At 48.6% G+C, this 23,272-nt stretch overlaps 2 protein-coding genes across 3 annotated transcripts in view; both read left to right on the top strand.

Moving 5' to 3' along the window:
- The window catches only part of JAK3 (Janus kinase 3), a 224,072-nt gene that overhangs the window by 38,354 nt on the left and 162,446 nt on the right, over positions 1-23,272 (top strand). For both annotated transcript variants that reach the window (XM_066604769.1, XM_066604768.1), the window contains exon 2: positions 16,948-17,140. In XM_066604769.1, coding sequence (XP_066460866.1) covers positions 16,948-17,140 — 193 coding nt within the window. The remainder of the gene's footprint in view (positions 1-16,947; positions 17,141-23,272) is intronic.
- LOC136628671 (uncharacterized) lies at positions 17,839-22,984 on the top strand. The gene is made up of 2 exons (XM_066604767.1): positions 17,839-19,864; positions 21,202-22,984. The coding sequence occupies exons 1-2, from the start codon at positions 18,808-18,810 to the stop codon at positions 22,788-22,790; spliced, it is 2,646 nt and encodes an 881-aa protein (XP_066460864.1). The 5' UTR covers positions 17,839-18,807; the 3' UTR covers positions 22,791-22,984.

Below are 23,272 nucleotides of genomic sequence, written 5' to 3'. Positions count from 1 at the left end.
TCTGCTACATTATGTTGTCCTTCACGCGGGTCTGTTTGTAAACATGTGGGATCTGCTATATTATGTTGTCCTTCACGCGGGTCTGTTTGTAAACATGTGGGATCTGCTACATTATGTTGTCCTTCATGTGGGTCTGTTTGTAAACATGTGGGATCTGCTACATTATGTTGTCCTTCATGTGGGTTTGTTTGTAAACATGTGGGATCTGCTATATTATGTTGTCCTTCACACGGGTCTGTTTGTAAACATGTGGGATCTGCTATATTATGTTGTCCTTCACGCGGGTCTGTTTGTAAACGCCGGTGGGATCTGCTACATTATGTTGTCCTTCACACGGGTCTGTTTGTAAACATGTGGGATCTGCTACATTATGTTGTCCTTCATGTGGGTCTGTTTGTAAACATGTGGGATCTACTACATTATGTTGTCCTTCATGTGGGTCTGTTTGTAAACATGTGGGATCTGCTATATTATGTTGTCCTTCACACGGGTCTGTTTGTAAACATGTGGGATCTGCTATATTATGTTGTCCTTCACGCGGGTTTGTTTGTAAACGCCGGTGGGATCTGCTACATTATGTTGTCCTTCACGCGGGTCTGTTTGTAAACATGTGGGATCTGCTACATTATGTTGTCCTTCACGCGGGTCTGTTTGTAAACATGTGGGATCTGCTACATTTTGTTGTCCTTCACGCGGGTCTGTTTGTAAACATGTGGGATCTGCTACATTATGTTGTCCTTCACGCGGGTCTGTTTGTAAACATGTGGGATCTGCTATATTATGTTGTCCTTCACACGGGTCTGTTTGTAAACATGTGGGATCTGCTATATTATGTTGTCCTTCACGCGGGTCTGTTTGTAAACGCCGGTGGGATCTGCTACATTATGTTGTCCTTCACGCGGGTCTGTTTGTAAACATGTGGGATCTGCTACATTATGTTGTCCTTCACGCGGGTCTGTTTGTAAACATGTGGGATCTGCTACATTTTGTTGTCCTTCACGCGGGTCTGTTTGTAAACATGTGGGATCTGCTACATTATGTTGTCCTTCACGTGGGTCTGTTTGTAAACATGTGGGATCTGCTATATTATGTTGTCCTTCACACGGGTCTGTTTGTAAACATGTGGGATCTGCTATATTATGTTGTCCTTCACACGGGTCTGTTTGTAAACATGTGGGATCTGCTATATTATGTTGTCCTTCACACGGGTCTGTTTGTAAACATGTGGGATCTGCTACATTATGTTGTCCTTCATGCGTGTCTGTTTGTAAACATGTGGGATCTGCTACATTATGTTGTCCTTCATGCGTGTCTGTTTGTAAACATGTGGGATCTGCTACATTATGTTCTTCACGCGGGTCTGTTTGTAAACATGTGGGATCTGCTACATTATGTTGTCCTTCACGCGGGTCTGTTTGTAAACATGTGGGATCTGCTACATTATGTTGTCCTTCACGCGGGTCTGTTTGTAAACATGTGGGATCTGCTACATTATGTTGTCCTTCACGCGGGTCTGTTTGTAAACATGTGGGATCTGCTACATTATGTTGTCCTTCACGCGGGTCTGTTTGTAAACATGTGGGATCTGCTACATTATGTTGTCCTTCACGCGGGTCTGTTTGTAAACATGTGGGATCTGCTACATTATGTTGTCCTTCACGCGGGTCTGTTTGTAAACATGTGGGATCTGCTACATTTTTTGAACATTTTGGGAAAAAAAACAAAAATGTACTATAAAATTGTCCCTGTCTCCGCACGTGTTGTCGTCTTCAGTCACCGAGAAGGAGTCTGATCAGCTGCGGCGCACCATTTGGGCTTATTCATACTGTTGATCACAATTTTGCCGTTAGAAAATTCCGTCACAATTGCGTCTCGCTGCCACAGTTTTTGAGTGTCAGAATGCTGTTTCCTGAGAATAATCTCGCATTGCATCGCTGCCGCGATTTTATGAAAGTCAGTAGAAGTTTCCAATAACACATCACACGAAAATTACAAGTTTGTTGCGACGCGATAAAAAGGAGGCTCCAGAGGGAAACATGGGAGATTAATAAAAAAAAATGACAAAACACAGAAACTTGGGACGCCCTGCGATTTCAATTTTTTTTTCACTTTACATCGCATGAGGGAAAACATCGTAAATGGGAATGAAACAATTGAAAATCGTTGGTTTCATAATTCTACCTCTTCACTCACTCTCGCTTCAGTCAAAAAATAAGTAATTTTCTCACAAGTGGGAAGGCCTCCCTTGGGATTAGAGATGAGCGAGCACCAAAATGCTCGGGTGCTCGTTACTCGGGACGAACTTTTCGCGATGCTCGAGGGTTCGTTTCGAGTAACGAACCCCATTGAAGTCAATGGGCGACCCGAGCATTTTTGTATATCGCCGATGCTCGCTAAGGTTTCCTTGTGTGAAAATCTGGGCAATTCAAGAAAGTGATGGGAATGACACAGAAACAGATAGGGCAGGCGAGGGGCTACATGTTGGGCTGCATCTCAAGTTCACAGGTCCCACTATTAAGCCACAATAGCGGCAAGAGTGGGCCCCCCCCCCCTCCCAACAACTTTTACTTCTGAAAAGCCCTCATTAGCATGGCATACCTTTGCTAAGCACCACACTAGCTACAACAAAGCACAATCACTGCCTGGATGACACTCCGCTGCCACTTCTCCTGGGTTACATGCTGCCCAACCGCCCCCCCTCCCCCCCACAGCGCACACCAAAGTGTCCCTGCGCAGCCTTCAGCTGCCCTCATGCCACACCACCCTCATGTCTATTTATAAGTGCGTCTGCCATCACGAGGAACCACAGGCACACACTGCAGAGGGTTGGCATGGCTAGGCAGCGACCCTCTTTAAAAGGGGCGGGGCGATAGCCCACAATGCTGTACAGAAGCAATGAGAAATAGAATCCTGTGCCACCGCCATCAGGAGCTGCACACGTGGGCATAGCAATGGGGAACCTATGTGCCACACACTATTCATTCTGTCAAGGTGTCTGCATGCCCCAGTCAGACCGGGCTTTTTAATTCATAGACACAGGCAGGTACAACTCCCTATTGTGAAGTCCCTGTGGACCGACAGCATGGGTGGGTGCCTGGAACCCACCGGCGGTACACAGAAATATCCCATTGCATTGCCCAACACAGCTGAGGTAGTAATGTCGTGCTTAATGCAGGTGGGCTTCGGCCCACACTGCATGCCCCAGTCAGACTGGGGCTCTTTATAAGTGGAAACAGATGCATTTATAATTCCCTGTGGACCCACAGCATGGGTGGGTGCCAGGAAGCCACCGGCGGTACATAAATATATCCCATAGCATTGCCCAACACAGCTGAGGTAACGTCAGCTGTAATGCAGGTGGGCTAAAAATTAATTAGATTACACTGTAGGCGAGGGCCCCAAAAAATTGGTGTACCAACAGTACTAATGTACCTCAGAAAAATTGGCCATGCCCAACCAAGAGGGCAGGTGAAACCCATTAATGGCTTTGGTTAATGTGGCTTAAGTGGTAACTAGGCCTGGAGGCAGCCCAGTGTAACGAAAAATTGGTTCAAGTTAAAGTTTCAACGCTTTAATGAGCATTAAAACATATAAAAATTGTTTAGAAAAATTAGATGACTGAGCCTTGTGGGCCTAAGAAAAATTGCCCGTTCGGCGTGATTACGTGAGGTTTCAGGAGGAGGAGCAGGAGGAGGAGGAGGAGGAATATTATACACAGATTGATGAAGCTAAAAGGTCCCCGTTTTGGATGGTGAGAGAGAACGTAGCTTCCATCCGCGGGTGCAGCCTACGTATTGCTTAGGTATCGCTGCTGTCCGCTGGTGGAGAAGAGAAGTCTGGGGAAATCCAGGCTTTGTTCATCTTGATGAGTGTTAGCCTGTCGGCACTGTCGGTTGACAAGCGGCTACGCTTATCTGTGATGATTCCCCCAGCCGCACTAAACACCCTCTCCGACAAGACGCTAGCCGTAGGACAAGCAAGCACCTCCAGGGCATACAGCGCGAGTTCAGGCCACGTGTCCAGCTTCAACACCCAGTAGTTGTAGGGGGCAGAGGCGTCACGGAGGACGGTCGTGCGATCGGCTACGTACTCCCTCACCATCCTTTTACAGTGCTCCCGCCGACTCAGCCTTGACTGGGGAGCGGTGACACAGTCTTGGTGGGGAGCCATAAAGCTGGCCAGGCCCTTAAAGACTGTTGCACTGCCTGGGCTGTACATGCTGCTTGAGCTACGCACATCCCCTGCTACCTGGCCCTCGGTACTGCGCCTTCTGCCACTAGCGCTGTCGGCTGGGAATTTTACCATCAGCTTGTCCGCCAGGGTCCTGTGGTATAGCATCATTCTCGAACCCCTTTCCTCTTCGGGTATGAGAGTGGGCAGGTTCTCCTTATAGCGTGGATCGAGCAGTGTGTACACCCAGTAATCCGTAGTGGCCAGAATTCGTTGAATGCGAGGGTCACGAGAAAGGCATCCTAACATGAAGTCAGCCATGTGTGCCAGGGTACCTGTACGCAACACATGGCTGTCTTCACTAGGAAGATCACTTTCAGGATCCTCCTCCTCCTCCTCCTCCTCAGGCCATACACGCTGAAAGGATGACAGGCAATCAGCCGGTGTACCGTCAGCAGTGGGCCAAGCTGTCTCTTCCCCCTCCTCCTCATCCTCCTCATGCTCCTCCTCCTCCTGAACGCGCTGAGATATAGACAGGAGGGTGCCCTGACTATCCAGCGACATACTGTCTTCCCCCAGCTCTGTTTCCGAGCGCAAAGCATCTGCCTTTATGGTTTGCAGGGAAGTTCTCAAGATGCATAACAGAGGAATGGTGACGCTAATGATTGCTGCATCGCCGCTCACCACCTGGGTAGACTGATCAAAGTTTCGAAGGACCTGGCAGATGTCTGCCAACCAGGCCCACTCTTCTGTAAAGAATTGAGGAGGCTGACTCCCACTGCGCCGCCCATGTTGGAGTTGGTATTCCACTATAGCTCTACGTTGTTCATAGAGCCTGGCCAACATGTGGAGCGTAGAGTTCCACCGTGTGGGCACGTCGCACAGCAGTCAGTGCACTGGCAGATTAAAGCGATGTTGCAGGGTGCGCAGGGTGGCAGCGTCCGTGTGGGACTTGCGGAAATGTGCGCAGAGCTGGCGCACCTTTCCGAGCAGGTCTGACAAGCGTGGGTAGCTTTTCAGAAAGCGCTGAACCACCAAATTAAAGACGTGGGCCAGGCATGGCACATGCGTGAGGCTGCCGAGCTGCAGAGCCTCCACCAGGTTACGGCCGTTGTCACACACGACCATGCCGGGTTGGAGGCTCAGCGGCGCAAGTCAGCGGTCGGTCTGCTGTGTCAGACCCTGCAGCAGTTCGTGGGCCGTGTGCCTCCTATCTCCTAAGCTGAGTAGTTTCAGCACGGCCTGCTGACGCTTGCCCACCGCTGTGCTGCCACGCCGCGCGACACCGACTGCTGGCGACATGCTGCTGCTGCTGACACATCTTGATTGCGAGACAGAGGTTGTGTAGGAGGAGGAGGAGGAGGAGGAGGAGGGTGCTTTAGTGGAGGAAGCATACACCGCCGCAGATACCAGCACCGAGCTGGGGCCCGCAATTCTGGGGGTGGGTAGGACGTGAGCGGTCCCAGGCTCTGACTCTGTCCCAGCCTCCACTAAATTCACCCAATGTGCCGTCAGGGAGATATAGTGGCCCTGCCCGCCTGTGCTTGTCCACGTGTCCGTAGTTAAGTGGACCGTGGCAGTAACCGCATTGGTGAGGGCGCGTACAATGTTGCGGGAGACGTGGTCGTGCAGGGCTGGGACGGCACATCGGGAAAAGTAGTGGCGACTGGGAACCGAGTAGCGCGGGGCCGCCGCCTCCATGATACTTTTGAAGGACTCCGTTTCCACAACCCTATACGGCAGCATCTCAAGGCTGATCAATTTGGCTATGTGGACGGTTAACGATTGAGCGTGCGGGTGCGTGGCGGCGTACTTGCACTTCCGCTCAAAGACTTGCGCTAGCGACGGCTGGACGGTGCGGTGCGAGACATTGCTGGATTGGGCCGAGGACAGCGGAGGTGAGGGTGTGGGTGCAGGCCAGGAGACGGTCGTGCCTGTGTCCTGAGAGGGGGGTTGTATCTCAGTGGCAGGTTGGGGCACAGGGGGAGAGGCAGCGGTGCAAACCGGAGACGGTGAACGGCCTTCGTCCCACCTTGTGGGGTGCTTGGCCATCATATGTCTGCGCATGCTGGTGGTGGTCAGGCTGTTGGTGGTGGCTCCCCGGCTGATCTTGGCGCGACAAAGGTTGCACACCACTGTTCGTCGGTCGTCAGGCGTCTCTGTGAAAAACTGCCAGACCTTAGAGCACCTCGGCCTCTGCAGGGTGGCATGGCGCGAGGGGGCGCTTTGGGAAACAGTTGGTGGATTATTCGGTCTGGCCCTGCCTCTACCCCTGGCCACCGCACTGCCTCTTGCAACCTGCCCTGCTGATGCCCTTGCCTCCCCCTCTGAAGACCTGTCCTGTGTAGGCGTTGCACACCAGGTGGGGTCAGTCACTTCATCGTCCTGCTGCTCTTCCTCCGAATCCTCTGTGCGCTCCTCCCTCGGACTTACTGCCCTTACTACTACCTCACTGCAAGACAACTGTGTCTGATCGTCATCGTCCTCCTCACCCACAGAAACTTCTTGAGACAGTTGGCGGAAGTCCCCAGCCTCTTCCCCCGGACCCCGGGAACTTTCGAATGGTTGGGCATCAGTGACGATAAACTCCTCTGGTGGGAGAGGAACCGCTGCTGCCCAATCTAAGCAGGGGCCCGAGAACAGTTCCTGGGAGTGTTCCCGCTCCTGAGCAGGTGTCATTGTAGTGGAGTGAGGAGGCTGGGAGGAAGGAGGAGTAGCAGACAGAGGATTCGGATTTGCAGCAGTGGACGGCGCAGAACTGCGTGTTGATGATAGGTTGCTCGAAGCACTTTCTGCCATCCAGGACAGGACCTGCTCACACTGCTCATTTTCTAATAAAGGTCTCCCGCGTGGACCCATTAATTGGGCGATGAATGTGGGGACGCCAGAAACGTGCCTCTGTCCTAATCGCGCAGCAGTCGGCTGCGACACACCGGGATCAGGAGCTCGGCCTGTGCCCACACCCTGACTTGGCCCTCCGCGTCCTCGGCCGCGTCCACGTCCTCTAGGCCTACCCCTACCCCTCAGCATGCTGTATTACCAGTGATTTGATTTCACAGGCAGGAAATAAATTGGCGCAAGCCTGCAGGTCAAATATAATTTTTTCCCTGCTTTTTTGCAAAGGGAAGGACCCACTGCGTATATTCAATGAACAAGAAGTTTAATATCTGTGGTGTGGCCCTGAAAAAGTGTCACACAACTTTAGTGTAGCAGAGTTATTAACTCTGGCAGAGCAGGTATTTGCCAGTCAGGAAAGACAATGGCGCAAGCCTGCAGTAAACCGTAGCTGGTTGCGTCTGATTTTTGTACATTCTCCACGCAGCACACACGTACACGGAGACCTTAGGACTGACACAGGCAGGCCAAATATAATTTTTTCGCTTTTTTGCAAAGGGAAGACCCCACTGCGTGTATTCAATGAACAATAACTGTGTTGTGGCCCTGCCTACACAATTCTGTCCCTGCAGTATCAATGGAGGGTGCAATGCTCTGCACAGACGATTTTTAGAAGAAAAAAAAATATGCAGCACAGCTAACAGCAGCCAGCACAGTACTGCACACGGTTAAATTTGGCCCTAGAAAGGACCGTTGAGGTTCTTGAAGGCTACACTCACTCCTAACACTCTCCCTGCCTATGCAGCACTTCTGTCCCTAATGCCGGGTGCAATGCTCTGCACTGCCAATTTTGAGAAAAAAAAATAAAAATTTTCCACTGATAACAGCAGCCTCCACACAGGTAGATGTGGCCCTAAGAAGGACCGTTGGGGTTCTTGAAGCCTACACTAACTCCTAACGCTCTCCCTACAGCAGCACCAGCAGCAGCACTTTCCCTCAGCTAAGTCACAAGGCATGTGTGGCGAGCCGCGGGAGGGGCCGACTTTTATGTTCGGGTGACACCTGATCTCGCCAGCCACTCACTGCAGGGGGGTGGTATAGGGCTTGAACGTCACAGGGGGAAGTTGTAATGCCTTCCCTGTCTTTCAATTGGCCAGAAAAGCGCGCTAACGTCTCAGGGAAGGAAACTGAAAGTAACTGGAACACCGCATGGTGTTCGTTACGAATAACGAACATCCCGAACACCCTAATATTTGCACGAATATCAAGCTCGGACGAGTACGTTCGCTCATCTCTACTTGGGATTCAAAAAATGCCATGTCCCTGTTATACTCTTCACCATGGGGTACCTGTCCCTGTCAGGACCATGCTCCTAGTGACGCTGGCCCTGAAATTCCCCTGATATGACCTGTTCTGGTCCGCTAGACTCATCAGGGGAACAGCTGTTAACCCCTTAAGGACATGCCCTATTTTGGGCTTAAGGCCGCAACAATTTTTGGTAGATTCTCATCTCCATATTTCAAAAGCCATAACTTTTTATTTTTCCATCGATATATATTGTAAAACAGCAGGGAGAGAAAACGCATCAATTCTGCCATAATTTTTTATTTATTTAGTTTTTTTTACAGCGTCAATCATGCAGCATTAACCCCTTAGTGACCAAGCCTGTTTGTGCCTCAGTGACGGAGCCAAATTTTGGAAATCTGCCATGTGTCACTTTAACACAGAATAACTCCGTAAAGGTTCTGCAGATCCCGCTGATTCGGATGTTTTTCCGCCACATGTTGTACTTCATTTAGGGGCTAAAAATAGACCGATAGATTTATTAAAAGTGCCAAAATTGGGAGAAATTTTGAAAAAAATTGTCATTTTTTTCACATTTTCAACTGTAATATCTCAAATATGTGCAAACATACTGTACAAATTTTTGCTAAGACATATATTTCCATCTGTTAACTTTATTCTGGACGCACGTTGGTAAAACTTTCATTTTTTTTTAGATGACATACAAATTTAACATTGCTTTTCAGCATTTTGAGGAACACTGTTTTCCTGCACCAAGCCAAGATTGGAAAGGCTCCTAGGTGTCAGACACCCCCACAAATGACCCCATTATAAACTCCACCCCTTAATGTATCCACTGAGGAGGTCAGGAGGATTTTGACTGCATTTTTTTTATCAGGAATTAATGCAATTTAGAGGAGAAAAATAAAAATTCACATTTTTGCAAATATGTCATTTTAAAGACATATTTTTTTTCTATAATGGAGATGAAAATGAGGATTTGCACCCCAAAACAGACCCCTCTGTTTGTCCTGTGCTCAGACACATACCCATTGTGGCCCTAATATTACGTCTCTATGCACAACGGGGCCCAAAATGTAAGGAGCAGCCGGTGGCTTTCAGAACAGACATTTAGCTTGAAGGCCTTTTAGGCCCCATTGCCCATTTGTAGAGCCCTTGAGCAGCCAAAACCATAGAAGAGCCCCACAAATGACCCCATTTTGAAAACTAGACCCCTTCATCTAGGGCTGTACTGCGTATTTTTACCTTACAGTTTTTGAATAAATTTAAGCAAAGCAGAAGGAAAAAATTACAATTTTCATTTTTGTGTCAATTTAAACAGTTTTTTTATACAGCACACATATAAATGAAGACTTTCACCCCAAAATGGATCCCCTGTTTGTCCCGTGTTCAGACACATACCCATTGTGCCCCTAATCTACTTACAGGACACATGGCAAGGCCTATAATGGAGGAACACCCGTTGGATTGCAGGGCACAACTGAATACATTCCGGGCCCCATTGCCCATTTGTGCAGAAAAGAAATTGACTCCCTAAATATAGCCCCCCCCCCCCCCCTTTTGGCGTTCCCCAAATATTAGATAAAAGTAACAATGTGAACTGTGTGGGGTGTCCGAAGACAGGGGGAATTACGGAGGCTGGTTGGGATGGGTACATGGGGCAATAACACCGGGTATCCCCCCCTCCTCATGCTTTTTGGGGGTATTTCGTGACCTCAGTAGCGGGTATGGGGTGTAAAAAGTGGCGCACTGAGTCTCTGTAAGCTTAATGAGGTGCGGCGGTCTCACACAGAAGGCGCTCAACAAGCTGCTCCTGGAGCTGCAGGAAGGCGAGCGTTCCCGGGGCTTCTTGTAAAATACAGATTACAGGTAGCGGTCTGAATAACGCTGGGATCACATGGCCGGATGTGGAATCCGCTTGTGGAGGCCCGCAGCAGATCCCATCTGTGAGCCCGGCTGTGACCCTGCGTACAGCCGCGTAATGTACTGCGCATAACTGCCTACTCACACAGGCGGTCATTCGCAGTACACATTTTTTGTTGTTTGCATTTCCCGAACCTTCGCTTAGCGATGACATGGGTACCCGCAGCCCGTATACAATGTAGTTACGTATGGGCTGCGGGTATATCCACGACCGTGGAGCACAATATAGTAAAATAGAACCTGCTGCGTTCTCTTTTCTGTGAGTGGATTACACAACTCCGACCCACTAATGTGAGCGGAATTGTGTAATCCAATGCGATTGATCTGCGTATTACCGCGGATCAGACGCATGCGGAATCCGTAATTCCTATCCGGTCATGTGAGACCGGCCAAAGGTAGATCGCTACCTTTTTATCACATGACCGGGGACCGCTCAACGAGGCCACCGGTCACTGCTCCAGGCTCTCGGCCACTGCTGGTCGCTGGGAGTAAGGAGATTTTAAGTTTCCTGAGCTCCCCGACTCCTGCGCATGTGTCCGGTGTTTTGCTGGCGGTCACATGCGCAGAATTTCGGGAAGGTCCGAGGAGGAGGAACGCGTCGGGATTTAAATACTGAGGCCTCCGGTAAAAAGTTTCATCTCATCTCACCGATCGCATGATTCAAACTTTTTTTTTTTTTTTTTACTTTTTTACACCTCTTTTTTTGCTTTAGATGATCCCTGTTCTCCATTAAATGGGGTAGGAATGCGCCACAAGGTCTTCAAAACTCCGAAGAAACTTCACAAGTACCCGATCCACTTGTTATCAGGAGAGCTGCAGGACGTTAAAAAGGGTTTCCCTTATAAAGGGTAACCCTCACAGAGAAATATACAATACAATGGCGTTAGAAAAGATATGTCACCGCGCTACGTGGTACTTGTGTTATGTGTATATCCTTAGCGATAAGCATAAAGGTAAGTAGTGGTATAAGAAGGACACTTACTGGACAGGAGGGGGGTGTGCGTATTGCAGAAGCCCCCTCCTTGAAGTGCTGACTCCAATCACTGACGAAAAGTACACTCCAGTGTACAGGATAAAATCCAAGGTTTATTTCTGATCCACCGATTGTGGAATCAATAAAAGGCAACGCGTTTCGGTGTCAAAGGAACACCTTTCTCAAGTCAATAAAGTAAAGCATAAAAACATGTAAAACATACATTTATAATGAAACTGAAAGCTCAGTCAGTGCATGGGTAGCGCCATATTGGGGGAGGGGTTAGTAGTGACAGCGTATGGCGTCATAAGGGGAGGAGTCAGGCACGTATAATGATGTGGGAGGGGCTGTAAGCCCGAGAATCTGGAAAGAGGGAATAAGGTCCTTAATGTAGTTATGGTGCCAGTCTAAAAGTAAAAAGATAATAGCTATGAGTCGTGGATGTGGGACTAAATGATAAAAAGAATGAGAGCGGGCCGTATACTTTGCGGGGGGCGTGGTCGGCTGTGTGCCGTGGCCATAAGGCAGATAAGATGGCGAGAAGGTTATATATTCTGCACACTAGATGTTACGGCTCTATACACTAACATAGTGCATGAAAAAGGAATTATGGCAATAGATCATTTTCTATCTAAAGACGACCAAATGCCTAAGAACCAAAAAGAGTTTGTACTCAGAGCCATTGAGTTTATATTACACTAGCTGATATATCTAGCTTCGCCCGAGTTAATTTGGTACTGGTGTTTATCTGGTGTTCACACGGAAAGTATACTGAGGAAAAACATATGTTCACCATTTTGCATAGTTCTCTGCGTTACCCAGGAAACACCACGGGGAGGTAACCATGCGACGTTTCCTTTATATAAAATTACATCAGGAAGTGAGAGAATTAGATTCCATACCTAAAATTTGGACGCTAATTATTTTGCGCTAGAATTGAATAATCGCGTTGGGACCCATTAACTTTTCCTATTTATGACATATTCAATGCTTGTGCCAAATTTCCTGTTTCTATGACACCGGAATGTGAAAAAATTACATTCCGTACGTAAAATTTTGACGCTAATTCTTTTGTGCTAGAATTGAATAATGGAGTTGGGACCCATTAGCTTTTCCTATTTATGACATATTCAATGCCCGTGCCAAATTTCCCGTTTCTATGACATTGGGAAGTGAGAGATTTAGATTCCGTACGTAAAATTTCGATGCCAATTCTTTTGCGCTAGAATTGAATAATCGAGTTGGGACCCATTAGCTTTTCCTATTTTGGAGATAATCTATGCTTGCGCCAAATTTCATGTTTCTATGAAATTGGGAAGTTGGAGTACTTTTGGCGAGTCAGTCAGTGAGTGAGTCAGTCAGTCAGTCAGTCAGTGAGTCAGTGAGTCAGTCAGTGAATCAGTCAGTCAGTCAGTGAGGGCTTTCAGCTTTATATATATATAGATAACAACTACTTCACATATAAAGAGCAATTCTATTTACAGCAGAAAGGCACCGCCATGGGTACAAAATTTGCACCTGTTTACGCAAACCTTTTCATGGGGACGTTCGAAGAAAAAATAGAAGAACATAATATAAAATTCTATCGCAGATATATCGATGACATATTCCTCATTTGGGAAGGAATTGAAGAAGGTCTTCTAAGCTTCATTGAGAAACTAAATAAGAATAACTGGGGCTTAAGCTTCACTGAAGAGCAAAGTAACTCTAAAGCAACGTTTTTGGATATAGAAGTATATGTAGAAAATCAGGAAATAATCACCAAAACCTACTTTAAAAGAACGGACACCAATAGTTATCTTAGCTATAAGAGCTGCCATGCGAAAACGGAAAAATAATATTCCCTACGGACAGTTCACCCGTTTAGGTAGAAATGGTACAAAAACTGATGATTTCATAGCCCAATCAGATATCCTAAAAAAACGTTTCAGAGAAAAAAGTTATCCCAACCCATTGGTGGAGCAAGCTGATAAAAAAAAAGCTCTGAAACAACAGTAAAAAATAAAGATAAAGGAAATGTGATTCAAAACTATCAGACAATCAACCAAGATTCATAACTAAATACAGTACCCAACATGCCAAAATCCAAAAAGTTTCAAAATCATTGGAATATCCTCAAAGAGGACCCCTTTTTACAGAGTCCACTTGCCGCTAATCCAACCCTCACGTTCCGGAGGAGCAAGACTATAAAAGAATTAGTAGCCCCTTCATGCCCGCATAGACGGATCCAAAACACCAAGAAAAGGAGAAGATTAAAAACAATGGGTAATAACGCCATTTTAAATAATATAAAAGGTGCCTTCAAATGTGGAAACCCAGGTGCCAGCGCTGTACCCCCCTACCCACGGCAGAAAAGAGATGAAAGTCCAGTTGGACGACCCAACACACCATATGAAAAACCTACTAGACTGCGCTACGAATTCTGTGATCTACTATCTAGAATGCCCATGCGGATTAGGATATGTGGGACGCACCATCGGACAACACAGGAACAATATAACCAAGGGCTTCCTTAAACACGGCGTATCCCGCCATCTTATCTGCCTTATGGCCACGGCACACAGCCGACCACGCCCCCCGCAAAGTATACGGCCCGCTCTCATTCTTTTTATCATTTAGTCCCACATCCACGACTCATAGCTATTATCTTTTTACTTTTAGACTGGCACCATAACTACATTAAGGACCTTATTCCCTCTTTCCAGATTCTCGGGCTTACAGCCCCTCCCACATCATTATACGTGCCTGACTCCTCCCCTTATGACGCCATACGCTGTCACTACTAACCCCTCCCCCAATATGGCGCTACCCATGCACTGACTGAGCTTTCAGTTTCATTATAAATGTATGTTTTACATGTTTTTATGCTTTACTTTATTGACTTGAGAAAGGTGTTCCTTTGACACTGAAACGCGTTGCCTTTTATTGATTCCACAATCGGTGGATCAGAAATAAACCTTGGATTTTTATCCTGTACACTGGAGTGTACTTTTCGTCAGTGATTGGAGTCAGCACTTCAAGGAGGGGGCTTCTGCATTATACACACATACCCCCCTCCTGTCCAGTAAGTGTCCTTCTTATACCACTACTTACCTTTATGCTTATCGCTAAGGATATACACATAACACAAGTACCACGTAGCGCGGTGACCTGTTCTCCATTGGATCACGTCCCCGGTGACATCTCTCTGCTGCTGGCTACACATTGTACACATGGTAGCCAGGGGCAGGGGGATTTTACATTTCCTGAGGCCTGAGCCCTGCTGTGCCCCTTTGTGCATGCGCAGAAGGGGACTTCAGGTCCCTGAAGACCAGGACATCGCAGAGGACCCAAGGTGAGTATTTTCACCTCCCCTCATGGATCCGATTCATGAGGGGAGGTGAAACTAAATTTTTTTTTGTGATCGCCGGTATCCATTGGATAGTGGCATTCACGGGTCCGGGGATCGGTCACCGCGGCCCCTGGGGGCATCTCCTGGTTCCTGGCTACTTATCACATCCAAATGGGTCTTTGAATTGAACACCCTACATCCGTCCGGCCTATATTTGGAGTCTAACCCCTTGTCATGTGTGGAAGCGTTCGCCAGTTGTTCGGATACTTACTGATATTTTGATGCTTTTCCCTATAGATCCCGCGGGCGCAGCTGTGATCTTCGGTGTCGGCCATCTGCAGCTCACTCTACTTTCACATAGGACATCATCTCATATCTCGGGGGATGTTTGGCCCATCCTTTAAAAAAAATTCTGGGGGAAAAATTATTATTTTTTTCATTAAGCAATAACTTGGCATTGCCTTTTTACGTCCTGCCCAAGTGGGCTTTAATCCTAGAGGACGTAAAAACACGCATCCCCTGAGGATTAAAGCCCTCTTGGCTGAGGATGTGACACCAGTTGCTATCATGGGAAGTAGTGAATCCTCTGCATGAGCAGTTGAGCGCTTGGACGCCACTGACATGTCACAGGCTGACCTGGCCGGCCCCAGCTTCACAACGGGGCCCGTGGGTAAGTATACACAGCTGATGTGGGAGTATACGTTTTAATTGGTGATACATGATTGGTGGTGGTTTGTATAAAGCCCCTCATGTGTGTTTGTGGTCCTGAGCCTGCGACAGACCCCAAACGTCGCGCATTATCTGTGTATAACGGAGCATCCATCTGGATGCGCTGACGTTTTCACCCAGACGTGGTGATGCTGCTGCTCTCTGGATCCTGCCAGTCGGTTTCTGCATGCCATGTATCCCTCGCACTAGCAGTGCTATAGTTCTGGGGTGCTGCTATGCTATTCACATTGGATTCATCGACTAAGGGGTTAATGACATATTACATTTTATCTGCGGGTCGGTAGGGTTACAACGATACCAAAAATATAATTTTTTTCTTTTAGGTTTTTCCACTTTTGCACAATAAAACCCCTTTTTCGGAAATTAGAATTATTTTTCCATCGTTGCGTTCAAAGTCCCATAAGTGTTTCTATCTTTCCACGGACGGCGCTCTGCGGGGACTTCTTCTTTGTAGCTTTTATCTGTACCTTTTTGGGGTACATACACCTTTTTTGCGCTTTTTGGGAGGTAAAACAAACAAATGAAGCATTTTGCCTCCGCTGTTTTACGTTTTTATTGCGCTCACACTATAATAGAGGTCATAATGGACACAATAATACCAAATATGCCGGGTTTTCTTACATTTTTTATTTTTTATATAAATAGGAGAAAATGAGCAAAAAAGAGTTTTTTTTGTTTTTTTTTTACACTGTTTAGGCCCCTGAATGTGTCCTGAACCATAGCAGCTGTGATAAGGCATCACTGGACTTCTGTACTGTAGGCAGTGGCAAGCCGGGACGCCTGTATCTGGCATCCTGTTATCATGGCTACCCACCAGCCCTCTGTGATTACATTACGGGGGTCCAATGACGTCACAGAGGGAGCACCCTTCCTCTGTGAACCGTTTACATACAGCTATCTACATAGATCACAGCATGTAGGGGGTTAACAGCGGGAGTCGCTGTTCTCATGTATCCCCGCTGTTGCAGGTGGAGGCCAGCTATTGGTACAGCCGGCTCCTCCTGCGGGATGGTGCAGGCTCACCACATGTTATAAGGTTACGTCCTGTCGCATTAAGTACCACGCTGCCATGATGTAACCCTACGTCCTGTGGTTTCAAGGGGTTAATGTAATCAGCATATACAAGGGGGGGGGGGGGGGGTTGATCTCAAACTGTGGGCGCTTTTTTAGACAACCCAATTTATTATTTGAGGACCACTTGGTATTGTTAAGGCAGCAGAATGCAGTCCTACGCTGTCGCTCATACCCTGAAGGTTGCAGGTTCTATCCCCGCTTGGTTAAGGTAGCCGGCTCAGGGTCGACTCAGCCTCCATCCTTCCAAGGTCGGTAAAGTGAGCACCCAGCTTGCTGGGGGGTAAAGATGACTGTGAAAGGCAATGGCAAACCACCCCACAAAAACAGTCTGCCAAGAAACGTCACCCGAGGAGTCAGTCAGTGGATATACAGTAGATGTCATATATAGTGGGTGGGAGGGTAGACTGCGGGTGGTTATGTATATACATGGTGACTGGCATCACTGCAGCTTGTATCGGGGCTGGCACTTATGGAAATGTTAGGCCAGCTCTTATGGGATGAAGTCAAGGTGCCTTTGTCTGTTCTGTGGCCTGTAAGGCACTTGTGATGGTCTCTGCTGGCATGTCATATTGCGTACAGTACAGTAACTGGTTCCGTGTCTCCGCAGATGTCCGGTGAGGATGCCCCGCTCCTGTGTGGTTCACGCTCCTGCAGCTCCTACTCTTCGGCCACAGGCTCTCTGAAGTTGCTCTTGTATGCATCTTCCTCTCCATCTACTTCCGAGTCTGATCCGCAGATGACCTTCCCGGGCGGACAGTACTCCGCAGAGGAACTCTGCACTGCTGCTGCCAAGTGTTGTGGTAAGAGGAAGAAGTACAGAAGGTTTGCTATAAGATACATACTATCCAGTATAAAAGGAAAAGCGACAGATGTGCGGCCCTCCCCTTATATGTGTGCGGCCCTCCCCTTTTATCTGTGCGGCCCTCCCCTTTTATCTGTGCGGCCCTCCCCTTATAACTACTTATCTGTGCGGCCCTCCCCTTATATCTGTGCGGCCCTCCCCTTATATCTGTGCGGCCCTCCCCTTATAACTACTTATCTGTGCGGCCCTCCCCTTATAACTACTTATCTGTGCGGCCCTCCACTTATAACTACTTATCTGTGCGGCCCTCCCCTTATAACTACTTATCTGTGCGGCCCTCCCCTTATAACTACTTATCTGTGCGGCCCTCCCCTTATAACTACTTATCTGTGCGGCCCTCCCCTTATAACTACTTATCTGTGCGGCCCTCCCCTTATAACTACTTATCTCTGCGGCCCTCCCCTTATAACTACTTATCTGTGCGGCCCTCCCCTTACAACTACTTATCTCTGCGGCCCTCCCCTTATAACGACTTATCTGTGCGGCCCTCCCCTTATAACGACTTATCTGTGCGGCCCTCCCCTTATAACTACTTATCTGTGCGGCCCTCCCCTTATAACTACTTATCTGTGCGGCCCTCCCCTTATAACTACTTATCTGTGCGGCCCTCCCCTTATAACTACTTTTCCAGAGCGTCATCCCGACGGCCCCATTACATATGGAGGTTGCCCTCTGACCCAGGTAGGGACAGGAAGAGTTTAAAAGCACCTCCCTTTCCACCCATGCTTCAGTGTCTTCCTGTCCCTACGGTGGGACAGAGGAGCAGCTCCAGAGCTGCAGGAGATAGGAAGCTGCGGAGGCAAGAAGACTTACCGCAAAGAAATACTTACCGCACGCTGTGCGGCCCCCCTGGAGGGGTAGAGGTCGGGGCCGCACACTCAAGAGTCCCTGCATCCCCGACCTGCGCTGCCGACGGAGCCGTCAGTCGCCCAGTAGCGCTGGTCTCCCTCGCGCGGATCGCATGTTCGGGCCGCCGCTGCTGTGATGGGATAGTTCCTCCTGGCAGGGGAACGGCAGCGGCGGCCTCCCTGGACCTCGGGCGCATAGCGGTGACGTCATCCGGCGTGGTGACGTCACGCGCACAACGTAGGGGGCGTGGCTACCGGCGAAAACCCGGAAATGGCGCCAAATTTGAAAATCCTCCCCATAAAAGCAGGCTAAACTCCATGGAGGTTCCTGCTGACTGCCAGACAAGTGTATGTGAGTATGTCTACCCGCGACAGCTCAGCACGTGAGGGAGAGATTGACACCCTACCAACTGTAAGTAGGCTATACGCCAAAACATGCGCAAATGGTCACTTGTACAGCGGATGCATATATGTTCCCTTTCTTGTCTCCCCTCTCCCCCACTTTCATGGGTAGATGGATAAGGAGGGTCCAAAGAAAATGGACCCGAGGAAAAAATCGAAAAAATGCGTCCTCTGCAACAAAAGGCTCGAGGAGAGCTATAAAAAACCCCTATGCGAGGAGTGAGTGTATTACCGCAAGTAATGCTCCTGAATCCAACGCTTGCACTGCTATAACAGTGAATTGCTCTGCCTTCACAGATGCACGGGGAAAATTCTCGCAGAGGAGAAAGCAGCATTCAAATCCGATATCCGCTGCATGATAAGGGAAGAGCTGCAGGCTTCCATGGCGTCCCTTCCCCAGGCCCAGCCAGGTCCGTCACGGGTCCCTAAAAGACCTAGACAGACCGAGTCGGCGAGTTCGATCTCCGGTGAATCGCTGGAGCTCCTGTCCGAAGGGGAATTAGAGGACCCACCAGTTCCCATAGAAGACGAGAAGAAATATTACTTCTCATCAAGCGACATTGCGCACCTCATCAAGGCGGTGAGGGAAACAATGCAAATTGAGGAAGATAACCCGCCGAGAACAATCCAGGATGAGATGTTTGGCGGCCTCCGATCTAGAAGAAAGATCATGTTCCCAGTCAACCAGACGCTGCAGCAAGTGATCACAGATGAATGGCAGGAACCGGAAAAAAGGATCACTGTTCCAAAAGAGATCCGAAACCGGCTCGCATTCGCTACCGAGGACGTCCGCCTGTACAGGGAAACCCCCAAGGTGGACATCCAGATCGCAAAAGTGGCCAAGAAGACCCTCTTGCCCTTCGAGGACACCTCCCAGCTATCCGATCCGATGGATAAAAAAATCGACGGATTAATGAAGAAAGCCTGGGAGGCAACATCCCTCACCATCGAGGCTAACATAGCCTCAACCTCAGTGGCTAGATCCATGGCGCTCTGGCTAAACAGGCTAGAAGCCTCCATAAAGGATCGGGCCCCCAGAGAGGAGTTGGCCAGCTGTCTCCCCCTCTTAAAAATGGCTACCGCCTTCCTGGCTGACGCATCAGCGGAAACGGTAAGATACGGGGCAAAAACCGGAGTCCTCAGCAACTCAGCGAGAAGGGCACTATGGCTGAAGACTTGGGCCGCAGACATTACATCCAAAAATAAGCTCTGCGCCATCCCCTTCCAAGGGGAATATATGTTTGGGCCCGTCCTGGACAAAATCCTGGAAAAAGTCGGCGACAAGAGTAAAACCCTGCCTGACAGACAACCTTTCAGGAAACCATCCTTCCCGAAGAGGATGCGCCAGCCTCCTCCCGAAGTTAAAGGGAAAGGGAAGACTGGAAGATGGTCGTACCCCAAGGGAGGTCGGGGTAAGGAAGTCCAACCCTCCCCTGAACAAACAGGGGGTAGATTAGCGGGCTATCTAAGCCAGTGGCAAGGGGTAACGTCTAACCCCTGGGTACTCCGAATAATCGAAGCAGGGTACCAAATTGAATTCCACTCGCTACCCCCTAGGAGATTCCTTATAACCTCCCCGGGGTCCCTACAGGAACAAGGGAACCTCATAAAAGGCGTTCAGGAACTTAAGGACCTAGGGGTCATTACACAAGTCCCCGATTACGAAAGGGGTGAGGGATTCTATTCCCCCCTATTTCTAATAAAAAAACCGAATGGTTCCATTAGGACTATATTTAATCTTAAAGCCCTAAATCAATTTATCTCGTACAAAAAATTCAAGATGGAAACAGTAAGATCCATCGTCCCACTAATAGATCGAGATAGTGTAATGTGCACCATAGATCTTAAAGATGCATATTACCATGTCCCAATAACGGCAGCCCATCACAAGTACCTGAGGTTTGCTCTGCGGGAGGGAGACAAGATCCAACATTACCAATTCACGGCCCTTCCATTCGGAATCTCCACCGCCCCTCGGGTATTCACGAAAATCGTTATAGAGATGGTAGCCTACTTCAGGCGGAATCAGATCCGCATATTTCCGTATCTGGATGACTTTTTGTTGGTGTCAAGGACGGAGAAGACCATGCGTATAGACCTATCCATGGTCTTATCCACCCTAAACAGTTTAGGGTGGATAGTTAACAAGCAGAAGTCCGACTTGAACCCTGGTACACAAAAGGTGTACCTGGGAGTATTACTAGACTCCCACATCCAGGAATCCCGGCTTCCATCATCTAGGAAGGAAGACCTCACCCAAAGAGTAAAATCCTTCTGTCAGGCTACGGCGGTTTCCATTAGAGAAACAATGAAGGTGCTGGGCATCCTGACGGCTTGCATTCAGATAGTCCCATGGGCACAGGCCCATACCCGGCAATTACAAGGATTTATCCTTGCCAACTGGGACAAACGGCAGACATCCCTGGATAAGAAGGTGAGCCTGTCCGTCCGAGTCAAAGAGTCCCTACGCTGGTGGACCTCACAGAGGAACCTAAGCAAAGGTACCTCTTGGTCACAAGAATCTACCGTACCCATCACAACAGATGCCAGCAAAACGGGATGGGGAGCCCAAGTAGCCGACCAAAATCTACAGGGGATTTGGGACCCCCAAGTAGCTAAACGCTCATCCAATTTCAGAGAACTAAGGGCAATCTGGGAAGCCCTTCAGGCGGCAGAACCCCTTATAAAAGGAAGGCATGTCAAAATCCTAACCGATAATATGACAGCTCTGTCATTTGTTCGTCACCAGGGGGGAACGCGACACCCGCACCTGCAACGACTGGCAACAGAGATACTCCGCTGGGCGGAATCCAACGTGCTGTCCCTCTCAGCGATCCACTTAAAAGGGTCCACAAACGTCGCTGCCGACTTCCTGAGCAGACAGAGCATCCATCCAGGAGAATGGGGACTGAATCAGCGAGTCTTCGACCAACTAATCTGCCAGTGGGGAGAACCGCAGATAGACCTGTTCGCCACGAAGAGAAATTCAAAGTGCCAGGACTTTTACTCGCTGAACCCCAGAGACAATCCACGCGGGGTAGACGCCCTGTCCCAAAGCTGGGACATGGACCTAGCCTACGCCTTTCCTCCCTTCCCACTGATCCCCCGCACCCTCAGGAAAATCCAAACCAGCCGGGCGTCAGTCATACTAGTTGCCCCTATGTGGGACAAAAGGCCCTGGTATCCCCTGCTAAAAGCCTTGGCGATCCAGGGTCCATTCCTACTACCAGCCGTAGAAGATCTTCTCCTCCAGGGCCCACTAACATACCCAGGGGTCGAGAAATTGAAGCTAGCAGCATGGATGCTGAAAGCATGATACTGCGTGGGAAGGGACTCTCCCATAATGTAATTACTACCCTAACAAAAAGCCGTAAACCTATCACGATAGCCATCTACGATAGGATAGGGAAAAAATTCACAGAGTTCTGTAAAATAGAGCCAGGGAAAATCCCAGGAATTGACATTCCCGTAATCCTGGAATTTTTGCAGGCAGGCCTAGAAAAAGGCCTTAGTCCTAGAACCCTTAAAGTCCATACAGCAGCACTAGGGTCCTATCTAGATTTTCCCTTGGCAGAACACCGCTGGGTGCGTAGGTTTCTCAAAGGGGCAGAACGGCTTCGACCCTTTGTTAGAGAAACCTTTCCTACCTGGGACCTAAATATAGTCTTAACTAGCTTTTGCCAATCCCCCTTCGAACCCCTCTCACAACTCTCCTTGAGGCTGCTCACACTAAAAGTTACCCTTTTAGTTGCCATAACATCGGCTCGGAGAATAGGGGAATTGCAAGCATTACAATGTATTGAACCATACATGGTAATACAAGACGACAGGATTACCTTCAAACTAGACCCAGCCTTCCTTCCGAAGGTAGTGTCAAAATTTCATAGGGAGCAGACGATCACTCTGCCCTCCTTCTGTCAAAATCCCCGTAACGAGAAAGAGAGAGAATTTCATAACCTAGACGTTAGGAGAGCTGTTCTAGCGTACCTAGAGGCCACCCGCTCTTTCCGTAAAAATAATAACCTCTTCATTCAATTTCAGGGGCCGGCAAAAGGAAAGACGGCAACTAAGAGCACCATCGCGAGGTGGATCAAGACCGCCATCCAAGAGGCATATAAAGCCAGGGGTCTCGACCCTCCGGGAAAAATTAGAGCTCACTCCACTCGCTCTCTTTCCTCCTCTTGGGCAGAAAAAGGCCAGGCGTCTGCCGAGCAGATCTGCAAGGCGGCGACCTGGTCGAGTATACATACATTTACCCGACATTACAGGGTTAACGTCCAGTCGGACAAAGACCTGAGTTACGGACGTAAAGTCCTTCAGGCAGTAGTCCCACCCTAGGGCCACGTATAATTTGGTATACTCCATATGTAATGGGGCCGTCGGGATGACGCTCTGGAAGGACACGGATTACTTACCGGTAGTCCCTTTTCCAGGAGTCATCACGACGGCCCATAGTTCCCTCCCCTTTAAGAATAATTTATGTTCTTCAAATGTAAATATGACCGAATAAAGGTAAAATTTGGTTTAGTAAACATTGTCCACCGTAATGATTTATAAGTCACTGAAGCATGGGTGGAAAGGGAGGTGCTTTTAAACTCTTCCTGTCCCTACCTGGGTCAGAGGGCAACCTCCATATGTAATGGGGCCGTCGTGATGACTCCTGGAAAAGGGACTACCGGTAAGTAATCCGTGTCCATCTCTGCGGCCCTCCCCTTATAACTACTTATCTGTGCGGCCCTCCCCTTATAATTACTTATCTCTGCGGCCCTCCCCTTATAACTACTTATCTCTGCGGCCCTCCCCTTATAACTACTTATCTC

This window comes from Eleutherodactylus coqui, chromosome 5 (assembly GCF_035609145.1).
Source record: "Eleutherodactylus coqui strain aEleCoq1 chromosome 5, aEleCoq1.hap1, whole genome shotgun sequence".
Classification (NCBI taxonomy): Eukaryota; Metazoa; Chordata; class Amphibia; order Anura; family Eleutherodactylidae; genus Eleutherodactylus; species Eleutherodactylus coqui.
The sequence above is the reverse complement of the archived record's forward strand: the minus strand, read 5'-3'. Positions and strand labels throughout refer to the sequence as shown.